Below are 15,283 nucleotides of genomic sequence, written 5' to 3'. Positions count from 1 at the left end.
GGAGAAATCCTGGGAGATATAAGAGCTGGGGGGTTTCTTGGTACGGCGTGTCTGAGGGACACCGTCTGAGCCTGAACAACTGCACCTTACTGAGCTGATTTTGCTGGAGGAGGTAACTCAGTTGCTGGTCCAGATGCTTCCCGTGGCCATTGGCGCCCAGCTGAGGATGGAAGGAGTACAAACACGAGCTAAAGGGCTTCCGCGCTCCACAAAGATCAACTGATGGTGGAACACTCCCTCGTCTGCACCCTCTGGGAAAAACTCCTGTCTGTAGCCAACATGCAATTCTAAAATACGGGCCTAAAGCCAGAGATGGGTTCCTTGTTGGTTACCATAGTGTTGTAATTATTCATTATTGTAGAAAAATACTACATGAAGAATGTACAAGCATTTATTCCAGATTCCGGTCAGGTAAATGTAAGGGGACTGAGGCAGGCAGTGGGCTGGTTGTGATACCTGGGCGACCCTCTTTCCAGAAAAGGTTGTCTTCTTTCCCAAAACTTTTCATCAACAAAAAGTAATTCAGGGATAACAGAGAATTTGGTCTCCTGTTTCCATCTCTTCTCAGTGTGTAAGAAAACTGAGAGCAAGTGCGAACTGGTGAATCAGCGTCCGCTTGACGCTGCGGATGGCTTGGGAGAGCAGGACTGGGGCTGGGAGTGCAGCTGGTTCGGGAGTGTAACGCTAACGCTGGCAGAGCTCTGGGCCATTGAAATTACAGGCAGGCCCCGCGAGCTGGGACACATTTGGACATCTCATCTGGATGGCGCTGGGCTCGTGTCGGAGCTCAGATGGTAACAACCTTTGTCTTTCTATAATTTCAGGTTCAGGTACCTGCTGAAAAGCAAAGCAAAGCAAAGCTGACAGCCCCTTTTCCCGGCTCTGGAGGAAGACAGTGCAGAAAGTGTGTCAACAGAACAGGCTGCAGGTAAACAAGAAATGCCAGCTAAAGCAGAGGTCCGTATTTTGGTCACCTTGAGCACAATAAGTAGCTATTACTTACAAACATTAGCATTAATTTAAAGATGAACAGTCACCGTTCAATGCCGTGCCCCGCCAGAGCGTGGCGGGTGGTTAAATGGGGGTCTCCGGCGGCAGCCCCGGGGCCGGGCGCCCGGGCCCCCCCGCAGGCGGGTGTCTGCTGCCAGCCCCACCGGCGGGAGCACCCGGCTCTGGCTCTCACACCTCTGCATCCGCTCGCAAAGCGACAGCTAGCTGTGGATGAGAAATTATTATGGATGATAGATATATGGATTATGGATGATAAATAGATAAAGCGTGACACCTTCTATTGGAATAGCTGAGACAGGTAAAGAGCAATGCATTACTTTTGAATTTAAAGCAGTTATTGCATCTTTGCTTCTGTTACCATTAAATATTCAGACAGCTGAGTACTTCCCAAACACCACCTGAACACACCGGGCTTGATTGGCGTTAACTTCGTCAGTGCACCCATCTGTTATTGCGCCGAATAAATGCAAAGCCAGGCACGTAACTGGCTGTTTGTACTTGGAAATATCTCAGAGACGCTTCGGCCTGATGGGTTAAACGGGCACAGAGCTGAGACAGGCCAGCAAACTGGGCGTGATGGGATGGGGCTGCTGGTGCAGCCTTGGTCCTTCCCCTGAAACCAAGGTTTGTGCCCCGCAGCGGAGGCGAGGAGCGCCCTGACCGCTCCCGGGCACAGGTTCTGGGGCACGGCGCTGCAGGCGCTCGTCCTGCGCTGTGCCGGGGGCTCTGCAGTGGCGTGCGGTGCGGGTGCCACCCCCGGACGGTGGCTCTCCCTGCCCCTGTGAGCCACGTCCCAGCAGAGAGACCGCGCTCCCTCCTCCCGGGGCTTTAAACACAAGCTCTTAGTGAAATGTAACCTACTGGAAGACAAATACATCTAAGAATTCACTTTAAATATACATTTGAAAAGCTGCGTTTTGGATTTTTGAGCTCAAAACTGCAAGTAACGGAGAATCCAAATATGGAGAATTTGTACGATTTACTGTATTAATTATTAAAAAGAAAAAAAAAGAAGACATTACTCATCAAAACTGCATTCTTGTCGATGAAAGCTGGGGAACAGCGAGTATTTTTATAAAGGCATCTCCCAGCCTTTGATACGCTCGATGGAAACCTTTTCAGGTAGTCTGAGGGAGAAGCGTAGAGCTGCTCTCAGATGTCTGGCTCCAGCAGCGCTCCCTGTTCTGAGGCCGAGCCGGAGGCAGCGGAGGGGGATGAGCTCAGCCAGGGGGCTCCTGCATTGCCTCTGCCGGGGGCTTTAGAAAAAAAATTGCACTTTCTCTGCCGAAAACTGGAAGCTCAGCAAAACTGTTCCCTTGGTGGAGGAACGAAGTTAGCAGCCGAGCTGTGGCATGGGCGAGAGGCTCCCCGACAAAGCCGCGGCTGCCGTGGCATGAATGCTCTCTTCATTAAGCCGCTCAGCTGGCTCAGAAGCTTCTGTTCTTGATGAAAGCAGCACCTGCTAATGCTGAGCATCCTATTCTTCATTAACAGTTCAGCTGGTTCAGAAGGGGAGCTCTGAGGCAGATGAACAATTTATGCAGAGTGGGATACATGACAAAGTAGCAGCTACTTTAGTGAATACAAGCATCTTTGTAAAAGTGCCCAGATGGTTCAGGAGCGAGTCCCATTCTTTGTGAAAAGCGCCGTTGTTGTTCTGGGCTCTGCATCACGCCTCCTAACAACGTGCCGGGCGCAGCCCATCTTCCTGGGGAACTGCAAAATTCAGTCTCCCGACAGACGTCCCACACAGGCCAAGTCTCTGAGTTTGCCATCGTTTTTTCCCGCAGAAGCACGTCCACTCCGAGGTGCTGCCCACTGCCTCTGCCTCACTGCTGCAGCCACCGCTGCCTGCAACGTCGCGTTCCCGCTCTGTCATTTACATTAACTGGACATTAATTGCCTATTGGACACTGAGATAACCGAGTCTGGTCCTCCTCTGTGGTCCCTCCCGAGCACAGCCGCCCTGGGGGTGCAGCCAGCCCGGCTGGGGACGGGGAGGCAGGGGCTGGGAAAGACTCGTCTCTTGTCACCCGTCGTGGGGACAACCCTTGAACTGTCTGTCCCCGAAGAAAAGCACCAGGATCCCAGCCCCTTCATGGGCTGGGGCTCCTGAAGGGAGGAGGGGAGCTGCACTGCAGCCTGTGAGTGCACCTGAGGGGAGGAACAGGAGTCTCCAGGCAAAGAGGAGCTGCATCAGGAGGTGCAGCGGGCCTGTTGTGCAGTGGGGACAGACTGGAGGCAGCTTAACACAGACCCCCGCTGTGCCCTCTTTGGTTCAGGCATTTGTCAGCGTGTGCGGGGCCGGGGTGGTGGCGGGAGCATTGGGAACCCCTGTGTGCAGGGATGGCCATGGAGAGCGTGACGCCCAGGCGGGGAATGGCCAGGGCTGGAGGCAGAGATCTGCAGTGCTGCCGGCTGGGCTCCCGCCGCCGGTCACCGCTGACGCTGCCACCAGGTCTGTCACTTCTCCAGAGTACCACCAACTGCTTCCAAGCAAACACTGATCATTTCTAGAGTCCGTTTTATTTAATAACTAGAGATTTAAAAGTTTCCTTGCATAGCAAATGAACACTAAGAGAGAAGCTCGTGCCCTGGGGACCACCTCAGCGTTTGGGCTGGCGTACCTCTGCTCAAAGGGCTGTGATAGGCGACCCCTCTATGGGAACACCAGCCCATTAACCCCAGCCTGTCTCTGGTGAGAGAGCCGGGCGCCGGCTGGTGCTTCAGCAGCGACTTGCAGGCCTGTGGGGTCACAGAATCACAGAGTGGTTTGGGTGGGAGGGGACCTTACAGCCCCCCCAGTGGCACCCCCTGCCCTGGGCAGGGACACCTCCCACCAGCCCAGGTTGCTCCAAGCCCCGTCCAACCTGGCCTTGAACCCCTCCAGGGATGGGGCAGCCACAGCTTCTCTGGGCAACCTGGGCCAGGGGCTCAGCGCCCTCCCAGCCAAGAATTTCTTCCTGATACCTAACCTAAACCCCCCCTCTTCCAGTTTGAAGCCGTTACCCCTCGCATTGTTCACCTGCTGTCCCCAGGGATGCCGTTCGTCTCCCACAGCTGGCGAAGGCCGCTCCCCACCTCCCCGTTTAGCGGGTGCAGGGCGAGGATGCACCTGGCCACACGCACCCCCGCTGCTCCCCACCGCCCGCCACACGCAAGGCTCAGCCCAGCAGCAGCGCTCTCAGCGCCGGCTGCCCCCACAAACTGGGGGCTGCCCCCACTTCCCTGCCCCGGGTGCGGTGCAAGGTGGGGGGACCCCTCTGTGGGCGTCGGGCTGCGGGGCCAGAAGTTGCAAGAGGAGGTGAAGCCCCCCCCCCCGCAGCCGAGCCCCGCAGCGTCCCCGCTGTCCCCGGGGAGCCCCGCACCCCCGCCGCCCGGCGCGGCGCCGCGCCCCCGGCCCCCTCCCGCCCCTCCGCGCCCGCGGAGCCCCCTCCCGCGCGGGGCTGCCCAGCGGAGGCGGCGGATCCGCGCCGCCCCTGCCGCATTGGTTTGCGGCGGAGCCCGTCACCGCCGCCGCGCCGAGATTGGCCCCCGCAGACGGCGCCGGTCGCCCCCCCCCTCCCGCGGCGGGCCGGCCTCCACCCCGCCCGCCGTGCGCCGCGGCCCGGGCACGGGCACTGCGCTTCGCTCCGCGCCGCTCCGCGCAGGGCTCCGCTCGGCCCCGCAGCGGGGGCAGGGCCGGGCCGGGCCGGGCCGAGCCGGGCGGGGGGGGGGGGCGCGCCCACCGCACCGCACCGCACCGCACCGCACCGCACCGCACCGCACCGCGGGGATGTGAGCGGAGGCTCCGCCGGCAGCGCCCGCCGCTCCGCGCCCGCTCCGCGCCCCGGGAAGATGCTGAGCAGGTGGATGAGTGGCAGCAGCAGGAACCTGGACCGCGAGTACAACTGCACCGTGCGGCTGCTGGACGACAGCGAGTACACCTGCACCATCCAGGTCAGCGCCCCGCGGGGCTTGGGGGGCCGCGGGGGCGGGACAGCCCCCCGCCGGGGTCGCGCTGCCGCCGGAGCCGGCAGACAAAAGGAGCGGAGCGGCGGGGGCGGCCCGCTCCTGCCCCGCCGCCGCGAACAAAGGCGACCCCCCTCCACGCACAGCCCGGCTCCCGCCGACCGTGGCCCCCCCACCCCCGGCCCTCGGAGCGTCGCTGCGGGAGACGAACCGCGGCTGCCGGCGGCGGGGAGCCCCGGGGCAGAGTCCCCCCCGCCACGTTCCGCCGCTCCCCGCCGCCCCCCGCCGCGGAGGCGTGCGGAGATGGCGCGGAGAACCGTCAGCCGGCGCGGGGGCGTCCGCAGCCCCGGAGCCGGAGCGGGGCAGGGGCAGCCCGGCACGGCCACCGCGGCGCCGGGGAGAGCCTCGGCCGTGCCCCGCGGAGCCGGGCGGTGCTCGTCCTCCTCCGGCGGCTGCGGAGGCTCCGCGCAGCGCGGGGAGGACTTGGGTGCGAAGTGAAGTGGCGGCGATGCTGCTGGGCAGGGATGCGCAGGGGATGCTGCTGGAGGCGGGGGGGTGGATGGACTCTCCCCGGCCGCCGCCGCATCCCGGGGTGCCCGCTCGGCCTCTCTCATTAGCGCCCAGCTCTGCCCTAATGAGCGGCTGCGGTTTGCGATAGTCCGGAGCGGCGGGGCCGGGCTGCGCATCTCCCGCTCCCCCTGTGCCGGCCGGGGCAGGACCGCGACCGCCACCCGGGGCTGCCTCACCGAGGGCGGGGGGGGGGTGCGCGGAGCCAACGCTCAGCGCGCAGGGACCGTGGGATGTCGTATTTCTTAAAAACCAGCAGAACCCGCGCACTGTCCGCGCTGCACCCCGTTAGATACCGGGACCTTGGCGGGGGGGAGGGGGGAGGCTGAGAGGGGCATCCCTGGCCCCGGCTGCTTTCACGCTTCATTCCTTCAATTGCCACGGTCTGGGACAGGGAGGTCGCCCAGAGCCTGAGCCCTGTGGCACTCGCAACTCTTCCTGCCGGTGTCAGCTGGCTCCAGCCCAGTCCGGAGGCAGTGGAAAATTCAGGGCAGAGTTTTCAGTAAAGGTGACTCAAGGTGTAAATAGCGACGGCTCTCCCCGCTTCTCCCTGTCCTGCAGCTCCCGGGAGCAGGGAGCATCTTTCCACTTACGGGCGGAAACAGGCTTTAAATGAGACTGCTGAAGGATGGGTACCGAGGGACGCTGCAGGCTACGGAGGCACCGTTGTTTTTGCTTAAATAGTCAGAAATAGATAAATACGGTGTTTTGTGCCAATAACGGCTGAAGAATGCTAATGCCGCTCGTTCCTCCCCCACCTGGGTTGTAAAGTGTGACCCAGTAAACAATGATAACGGCAACCTAGTTTATTTTGCATAAGCAAAACTAATTCGTCTCTCAGAGGTTGTTTTTGATACAAATTACATGGAAATCAATACTTTGGGAGAGAAAGCGTAGGCAATGCAGTTAAGAAAAATCTGGATTTTCTGTCCTTAAGGTAATTTAACAAAGTGTCGTCGTTTTGATGTCTTCTTTTTTTTTTTTTATTTAGAGAAAGCGCTACTTGATCACATCTTTCAGTGGCTTATTTTATGTTCAGCATAGTAAATAGTGAATCCTGCTATTTAGTATGCATGACCTAAGGTATAAAGAATTAGCTGGTATTACCCTCACAATCAAGGTTACCCCACTTAAATATTTGTTTTCTATTGCTTTCATGCTGCCTTATAAGCCAAGTATTTATAGTCCGTGCAAAATTAAAGCGTACATAGTAGGAATGTATAATGTCTTGCAAGTGAGAAAACCCGTCACCATCCAGGCTGCGAGCGGTGAATGAGTTTTGAAGGTCATTCCCTCACGAGCGCAGATATTTCCCGTCTTGCTGAGATCCATAGTGTTTCCTCACCCAGGCTGTTTCTACGCCTGTTGTTTCTAATTTATGTATTTCTATTTTTACTTAGATACGGAGAAACTGTCCAAAGCATAAGTCATCATTTTCATACGCAGTGCCGTTAATCACGGCGCGCATCTGGGGAGCAAAGCTGCTCGCTGGAAGTTTGTAACGGGTATTTTTGCTGCTGTACCCATGTGTTTGTGCCGCTCGCCCCGGCAGCGTGTGGGATGTGGGTGGGCTTCATACCCTTCCCGAAGGGTGGCCCGGCTGACGTGTCATCTGGCTTCTCCATTGCTGGGAAGAGAAAGAAGCAGCACTTGGAGGTAGAGCTGATTTTAAGAGGTCTTATTTATGTTTGAGATAACGGCACTGGTTAAACCTGTCAACAAAATTAACCTCTGGCTGTGCTTGATAAAGGTGCGTGAGTGCCTTATTTTGTGCTGCTAGATAATACCTGAATACTCTGTTTCTAAATAAACCTTTTTTATTTGATTATTGGAAGTTTACTTTGGTAATATTCCCATGTTGAGGGAAGGGTTCCTTGTCTGAGCTTGGATGAATCCTTCCTCTCTTCTGCCCTCATTTCCACTCCGGAACAGCCCGTCCGAGCTGGCGGAGGAGCCTGGAGAGCTCGTCCCGGTCCCCCGGCCCGGGCGGGCTGAGGGCCGGAGCCGCTGCAGGCAGAGGGAGGGTGTGCGGTGGCTGGGGCTGCGCCTCGTACGTGGGTTTGTGGTTGGGGTTTTCATTATATATCCCAGTAGTTTGCCGCTTTGGGGAGGACGCTGTCCCAGCATCCGTCTCTGCTGGCTCCGGGGACGGTGTGTGTCTGCCAGCGAGGTGGGCTGCGGGTCCCAGGGGGGCTGCGGGTCTCAGCCGCTTGCCGGGACTCGTGAGCTGCCTGAACAGGAAGGTGTTGGGCTTTCTCGACTCAGAAAAGCTTATGTTTTAATAATATTACGTGCCGCGGAGGCATCTTCTAAAAGCAATACGGGCAGTAGTTTGCAGCGTGGGGCCCGTCAGATGCGCGGAGGCAGCGGTGCCCCCTGATGCCCCGTCCCCGGCGCTGGGCGATGCTGCCCGCGGGCGCTGGGTCCCCGCTGCCGTGGGGGTCCCTGCCCCGAGCCGCGTCCCCGGGGGGGGCTCGGCCGGCAGAGAGGGGCAGCCGTTCCCGGAGGCTTTTTGTCCATCCCCACGGCAAGGGGCTGGCCTGGCAGTGTATTTCATTCGTATTTACCACCTCGTGCTCCCTGTCTCTGAGGACAAACGTGAAGCCGTTTGCCGGCGCAGGCAGCCTTGCCGCTGCCGTTAGAATAAAGCCAGCTTTGAAAAAACCAGAGCAATGCTCTTGTGCTGCGGTTTTGCTGTGACTGAGCTGCTTGTCTGAGGAAATGTTTTAAATTCTTTGCTGTGGTGTCAGTGGTGGTATAAAAGGCTTGAAATAATTAATGATTTGCCATTGCTTGATGCATCAGGCATTTTCCTGAAAAGACAGTGGTGTGTTGTTTCAAACCTCAGTAGTACTACGAGAACGTGGAGATGTGAGAAAATAAAAATATGGTTTCTTAGATTCAGGATGTAAGAACTTTCTTGCATAAGATTGGAAATAAATGCAAACAAGCTCTTGACGACACTCTTGGACAAACCCTGCGTTTTCCCTATGAAGCGCAAAGTTCATTAGAGGACCCGACAGGATCATTAATAACAGGCAGTCGACGCAAAGGGGAACCGTGGGTTTTTGCAGCGCCGGTTACTGTGAAGGTTATTTGTTCATTATCTTTTTATCTTCTGAGAGTTTCCAATTGCTTTTGCTGGGAAATAGGTTAGCAGCCCGCTGCTGACGCAGGGGGGGTCTCTCGTCCGAAGTCCCGAGCACGGGTGATGCTCTGCTCCGGAGGTCGCTCCCCGCTGCCGACAGCGCCAGGAGCCGCCAGGCTTCCTGCCACGCAGCTCGCGCCTGCTCCCAGAGCCCCCCTTCCCTCCCGCAGTGACCGCGGCTGGTCCCCGACCCCCCGTCCGAAATGCGGAGGCGGCGGGTTGGGGTCCAAGGCTGCGGGTCGGGCGCTCCGAGCATCCCCTGCTCCCGCGGTCCAGCGCCAGCCGGGCTCCGGCAGAGCCAACGCAGCGTCGCTGGTGCCTTGGGGCAGCGAGGAGGAGTCCTGGCCCCGGAGAGGTTCATCCCCAGAGTCTTGGGGCCGCAGCGGGTGCAGGAGCGCACCCCTCCCAGCCTGCGCGTCCCGGGGGCCAAAGCAGTACCGACAGGTTTCTTTGGCCGGTTGGCTGTTGACTCTATTCAAAGTAATGTTCTTATTTATAGCATTGGAAATGTACTTGCAACAGAAACCCATCGTTCTTACTCAGCTAAATCTCAGCAGCGCTGCACGCTGTCAGGGCTGCCTCCTTCATTCCCTGCTCAAACGTTTACACCCGTGTGGTTTGTGGGCTCGGAAGAAACCTGCCGGGGATGCACAGCAAGTTTGAAGACCAAGTAGCCAGTCCAAGCTGAGAGTTTCTCGGGTTTCATCTCCGTTTCCCTTTTAAATTCATTTCCAAGTATATAATTCTAAATAGGAAGGATACAAAAGGCAGCTGAGGAAAACATCCGCCAAATGTCCACTGAAAAACTGGTGACATATTTACTCGCATTTTAATGGGAGGCAGAAACACAAGTTGTTATGGAGACCCGTTGAAAATACTTCTAGTGCTGCTGTTTCTTCACCACCTGAAATCCCTGTTTTCCGTTAACTTTCCATACCTGTTTTACGGTGTTACCTGCTGTGAACTGCCGGCTGTCCCCCTCCTAGGAGCCACTCTCCTGAAGGAACTGCTTTGGTTATCACTTTGCCACATAAGATGTTGAAGACAAATATAGATACACACACACACACGGTAATAGCGCTGTCAAAAGATATGTACAATAGCATCATGAAAGAAGAAATTTGCTGCTTCTGTCGTAAAAATTAGGTAATGCACAGTAGGAGGCCTTTTTTAAGCTGTCTGGGGAATAGTAAAAGTGCCTTGAGCAACCCACTTATTTTTAATTTTTGACTCATTCTTCAGGAGCTTAAAGTGATGGTGTGTATGGGAATGACGTCTGTGGCCACATTCCAGCAGAGCCACCTCCTTCCGTGGAAACTCGCGCAATGCCTCGGTTTGCCCCGTGCAAGACGGGGGGCACCGACAGCGTCTGTTGGTACCTGGCAGATCCGTTCTCACGCTGAAACCGTGCGGGTTGGCTTCTCCTATGTATGAGGACGGGCAAAGGCTGCGCAGGGAGTAAGACCCTCACTGAGATGCCGTCGGCGGTAGCGGGCAAGGTCCTGATGGAGACGCCATCGGTGTGTGGAAGCTCCTCCAGTGCTGGCGTGGGGGTGGGTGTCCTCCTGGGGTGTGTGGCACCGTGTGTGAAGGTGGTTCCCCAGCACCACGGGGGCACTGAGGGTGGCCTCTGCGTTGGGTGAATTTGGGCATCAGTGGAAAGTGGAGTCCCTGCTGGCTTGGGGGCTGGCTACTCGATAGCCGTGGTCTTACGTGCTCGAGGATGGTGTGTGCTTCTCTGTGTCTTGCGCTGTGGGAGGTTGGAGTTTGCCCGTGGGAAAACCCAAGCCCTGTGGTAAAATCCACCCCAAGCAGATTTTACTGCTCAACGCTTCAACCTGCCGGAGGACTTGTACGACTGTCACGTAGCCCGTGGTGAACACGGGTTGTGCAGGACTGGCGGGAGTCCCGACCCGGCACGCGGAGCAGAACACGCGTGCACTCCCTCTGCCTCGCGCAGGGGAACCGTGTCTCCGAGCAAACTTCCGAAATCACCGCCCTCCTGGCTTCCGAACGGCAGAGGAAGCGGCACCGCTGTCACTTGCGAGAAATGACAGCGCGCTGCTGGAGAAGGCTGGGGAACAAGCAGGGATTTGCCATGCAAGAAGTGCTGCACTCTATTTGCTATCAGTTTTGTCAAGAATAGACAATGCCTCGTTAGCGCAGGGGTCAGACGTCGGTGCCGTCGCAGAGAGAACTGAACGGTGCGTCTGTCATCAGCCGCTTGGTTGTGGTCAAAAAAAACCCGTTATTGTTTGGTTAGAGAAAGCTTTGGAGTTGCTTCTGCAAATAAGAAGGTTTCAGGTCAAATTCGTTTCTTTGAAATCTTTCCAGAGTAAATTATCCCAGCCGTATGAGAGCAATTTCATATTGATGATCTGGGCTTGCCTGCGCGGCCGATGAATCCACAGCCAGTGGCTGCAGAGGCGGTGGCTCCTGCATGGCAAGGAGGAGACGGGGAGCAGGTTCCGACGGGGGCAGCCGCGCTACGGTTCATGTGTGTGTCCGTGGGCCTGCTCTGGGGGTCCCCCTGCCAGGGCTGGGGGCATGATTTGAAAGGATGGGGCTAAATTCCCTCTTGCGGCAGAATTTGTGGTTATTTCTTGTTGGTTGTTGTTCCTGCCGTCCTCTTAGAAGCTCCAGAACTCGGGGAAATTCATCCTGATTTGGTTCTTCATCAGCCACCTCTTGGGGGTTCCCCCCCTTGTATTTGCAAGGGGGTTACAGCTGCTGTGGCTCCTGGGGACTTCCTGAGATCTACTCATGTTTCTGTGGCACCTTCACCATCCCAGGAGACGTTTTGGCTTGTGCTCCTTCCCCGTGTCGGCAGAGCTTGGCCAGAGCCCAGGAGAAAGGCAAACCCGCCGTCTTCGGTCGTGACAGAAAGGAATTAATATGGGTTTTTTGAGGTTTTGCCTAAACACGGCAACACCTTAACCACCCCTAATTTTGCAGGAGGTGCTGTTAGCTGGTTTTCTTACGTTCCTTGCAGAAGTGGGTGACCGGCTGCAGCGCGACCCAGGGCTGTGGGGCGGCTGCTGCGGAGGCTGGGCTGCAGCGGAGGTCGCGTCGCGCTGAGCGAAGGACAGAGGAGGAGACGGGGCAGAAACGGGGTGAGTTTTCAGAAAGGTCTGAAGAAACAGAAGGCTCCGTGCGCGCAAGTAAGGACGTCAGAATTGAAGTTTATGCGGTCGCCTGCGTTTGTACGGAAGCCTAGGCGTATCTTCGGAGCCCGCAGCACAGCGGGGGTTTCTCTTTGGGAGGTGAAGTTCTGCCAGACCAGCTCCGGAGCCCGCGGGCCGACGTTCCCACAGGCTGGGCGATGCCCCGAGCCCAACCGCCCGCCGTCACAGCCCTGCCTGCCCGGGCGACAGCGGCTTCGGAGGATGGAGCGGCGCGGGCCGAGGCGTGAGCAGCTCCCTGCCCGAGCCCCGCTGCCGGCGTGTCCGCAGGGTGAGGAGGAGGAGCGCCACGGGCGAGCCGGGCCCATGTGGGAATGTGTTTGCAGGGACTCAACGGCCACGGGAGCTTCTTGTTGTCACGCTGTGGGTTGAAATGGCAGAGTGAAGATCCCCGGCTTCACCTGTCACTGCCGGTTCGCTGAGCCGTGCTCCCTCGGCGTGTAAAATACTGGCGCTTCTAGAAAATAAAAATGGGGGTATTAGTTTTTATCTATGTTTACAATATTTTGCTTGTAAAAAAAAAAAAAACAAAAAAACAAACGCCAAAACCCAATTAAAATAGAAATAAAACCACATTAGATATATGTCACCCCAGCAGTGCATTTGCCTGTGTGGTTTGTGTTCAGGGGTGGTGGGGGCAGGAGCCTGGTGGATGGGGCAGCGGCAGGAGCGGGACAGGAGATGTGTCGGCTCTTCTGCACAAATCCCGAAGATCAGCTGCTTCCTCTCCAGAAAAGGACGTGTTCGGAAGCATCTTTCTTTCCAGATTTCTGCGCCCGTCTGTGCCGGCGGCGGGGTCGGGAGGTGGTGGGACATGGTTCTCCTCTGTCGTTCCCATGGGGTGTTGTCATTCAGGGGTCTGTGAGTGCGTGAAATCCCTGCCCAGAAACCACCCCCGGGCTGGGGGCACGTGCCCACCTGCCCATCTCAAATGAAAACATATTTTTGAGCTCCACGCTCAAATTGTGCGTGTCTCCACCCGCCTCCTATTCAAACAGGGCTGTCTCTCATTTTGTGTATTGTGGGCCATTGACACGAGGGGTTCTCGCAGTTGAAGGCAGCTATTAAATATCCATTACGGCGTTTTCATTTCTAGGCAGAGGAGTAACTGCTGCCTTGTGCGTTCGGTGGCGTTTGGAAACGAGGAGGAGTGGCGAGGTCTGAAGTCGCTGCAGCCTCGTCCCCCGGGCGCGCGGTCGGTGGGTGAATACGCGACAGTCGCGCGCAGTCTTTCTCTCTTGTTGCTCCGTGGCGCGGATTTTGCCATGATCTGGTTTCCCAGGCATTTACCGGGTGAGATGTATTGGGATACGGTTGTTTCTAAAGTGGCCTGTGGGATTCGGGGCTGGCCAGGCGGTTTTCCTGCGCGCGGTGCAGAGGGTGTCGCGGCTGTTGGGTAATTATGGCCAGGAGTGAAGGGAGTATCTGCAAAAAATGGCCAGTCCGTGGAGTCTGATTTTTTTTCTGAAAAGGGCCAGTGCCGAGGGAAGTGGTGTGACCGGCCGGCGGAGAGCGGCTCTTTTTTCTAAGCAAAACCAGGATTTTTGTAACTGCCAGTGGACCGATCTGCCGTGGTCCTGGGAAGCAGCTGGGCGCTTTGTTCCTCCCGCATCATCGTTTTAAAGATGCAGACTGTACTTTGCCCTTAATTACACTTTGGCAATTACCGTCTGGGTAGATTACCTTCACTGGTAACCACCGTCTTCGTTTGCAGAAGTGACTCGGCAGCTGAAATTTCGCGAGGAATGCAGTTTATTCTGCGCACAGACAAAATGCAAGATGCCGTCGTGCTTCCTCTGGCTCGTTTTCCGTAGGGGACAGCAGGGGTAAAATACAGTAAAATCTTATTTTACTCAACAAAGTCAGCAGCTGTCTCTGCAGATACATGTCAGGGTCTGCGCTACTGAGCAAGACGGGGCCATTTTTATATAATCCGTTTGTGGAGCAGAGCCGTGGTTTAAGCCACGGGATCTTTTAGGTGCCCTGAGGATCGACTTTGTCCTTCCATTAGTGGATGATCCTGGTTCTCCTGATGCAAACTGGGGGGATCTGTGCTCCCAAATTAGTTGGTCAGGACCAAAGGCTGAGCAGGGGAGTTGCAATAACGCTGGCGTAAATGGAAGCTGCCCTTCTGCAGAGAAGGGAACAGACCTGTCTGGGTTGGTAGGACGTACCTCGCGCTGTGAGAATGCCAAGGTTAGGAAGCCTCTCCCGAAGAGGAGAGACTTGCAGGGCTCAGAGCCACGGGCCAGCTGCCCCCTGATAATTTTAATGTATTGACATATTTTCTTTAGATGTCTGAGCTGGCAGCCTCCCTCCGCTCCCAGCCGGATTTTTTCCCTGGGAGAGGCGGGTTTCTGCACGGACCGAGCGTCTCATCGGGAAGTCAAGGCTGGCACATTTTAATCTTTCCTATCTGGCCGTAAGGAATATAAGCGCTGGACTCCTGAGCACGGAGAAAGGTCTCGGGCTGGGTGGGGATGCTGCGGGACGGGGTGCCATACGGTGGGTCAGCACCCGCCAGGTACCGGTGTCTCACCAGGGACACGGGGCATTTTTATGGATGGTAATTAACAAAAGCCCTGTGGCGTTGTGCTTTGTGAAGGCAGAGAGGCCTCAACTAGTTAATGTGGGATGTCAAAATTTGATCAATGCTGCAGCTGGAAATAGAATATTTTGGCTGCGTAATGTCTGTTACCAAAGACTTTAATTATAGTGGCATATCTGTCATATCGATGAGGCTTTTCTATTTTTCAGGGGTTTATAGCAGGGCTGTTTCAGAGCGTATTGGCTTTTAGCTTGGCACGTAAGCTTGGATCCCGAAGGAAATATCCATCTAGCTGCCTATATGAAATTTTTCCTTAATAAAAAAATTACAAAAATTGATGAAGGTGTTCTGGAGCTAGAGAGAGACTTTAGGAATATATAGATTAGGTAGTTCGTAGCGATTGTGACTATACGTTATCTAGATACTTAGCTCATAGAATGGACAGTATATTGGGACCGGCAAAAAAAAGCCGGAATCCAATATAGTTGTGTTTGAAAAATAGATAAGAAACATGCTGAGCAGGTACTTTTCATGAATCGATTTAATTCTCGTTAGCGTTGCACTGTATAGCATGCTGACTAATATTTCTGGCGTGCAAACAACAATGGCTTTCCAAAGGAAATGTGTAATGAGAACAGAATGTCTTTGGGACCTGAAAACCTGGGGCTATTGGGAGTGGGGAAGAGAAAACGCGAGGGCAAGAGCAAGCAGCGGAGGAGAGGGGTGAGTGGAGGTGATGGTGGGACAGGGCCAGGGCAGTTGGGGTGTGACAGACGTTGGTGAGTGTCCCCCGCCGTGACGGGCCATCCTCCTCCATCCCGCGGGGACGCCGGGACCCCCGCGCCACCGGCGCTGCTGTCTGGGCCAAGCCTCGGC

General features: G+C 56.2%; 1 protein-coding gene across 2 annotated transcripts in view; it reads left to right on the top strand.

The window, feature by feature from the left end:
* Positions 1 to 4,728: 4,728 nt before the first annotated feature.
* FRMD5 (FERM domain containing 5) overlaps positions 4,729 to 15,283 on the top strand; it is a 102,349-nt gene continuing 91,794 nt past the window's right edge. For both annotated transcript variants that reach the window (XM_074601026.1, XM_074601025.1), the window contains exon 1: positions 4,729 to 4,950. In XM_074601026.1, coding sequence (XP_074457127.1) covers positions 4,849 to 4,950 — 102 coding nt within the window. In that variant the 5' untranslated portion in view covers positions 4,729 to 4,848. The remainder of the gene's footprint in view (positions 4,951 to 15,283) is intronic.

Source organism: Larus michahellis, chromosome 9 (genome assembly GCF_964199755.1).
Source record: "Larus michahellis chromosome 9, bLarMic1.1, whole genome shotgun sequence".
Lineage (NCBI taxonomy): Eukaryota > Metazoa > Chordata > Aves > Charadriiformes > Laridae > Larus > Larus michahellis.
The sequence above is the reverse complement of the archived record's forward strand: the minus strand, read 5'-3'. Positions and strand labels throughout refer to the sequence as shown.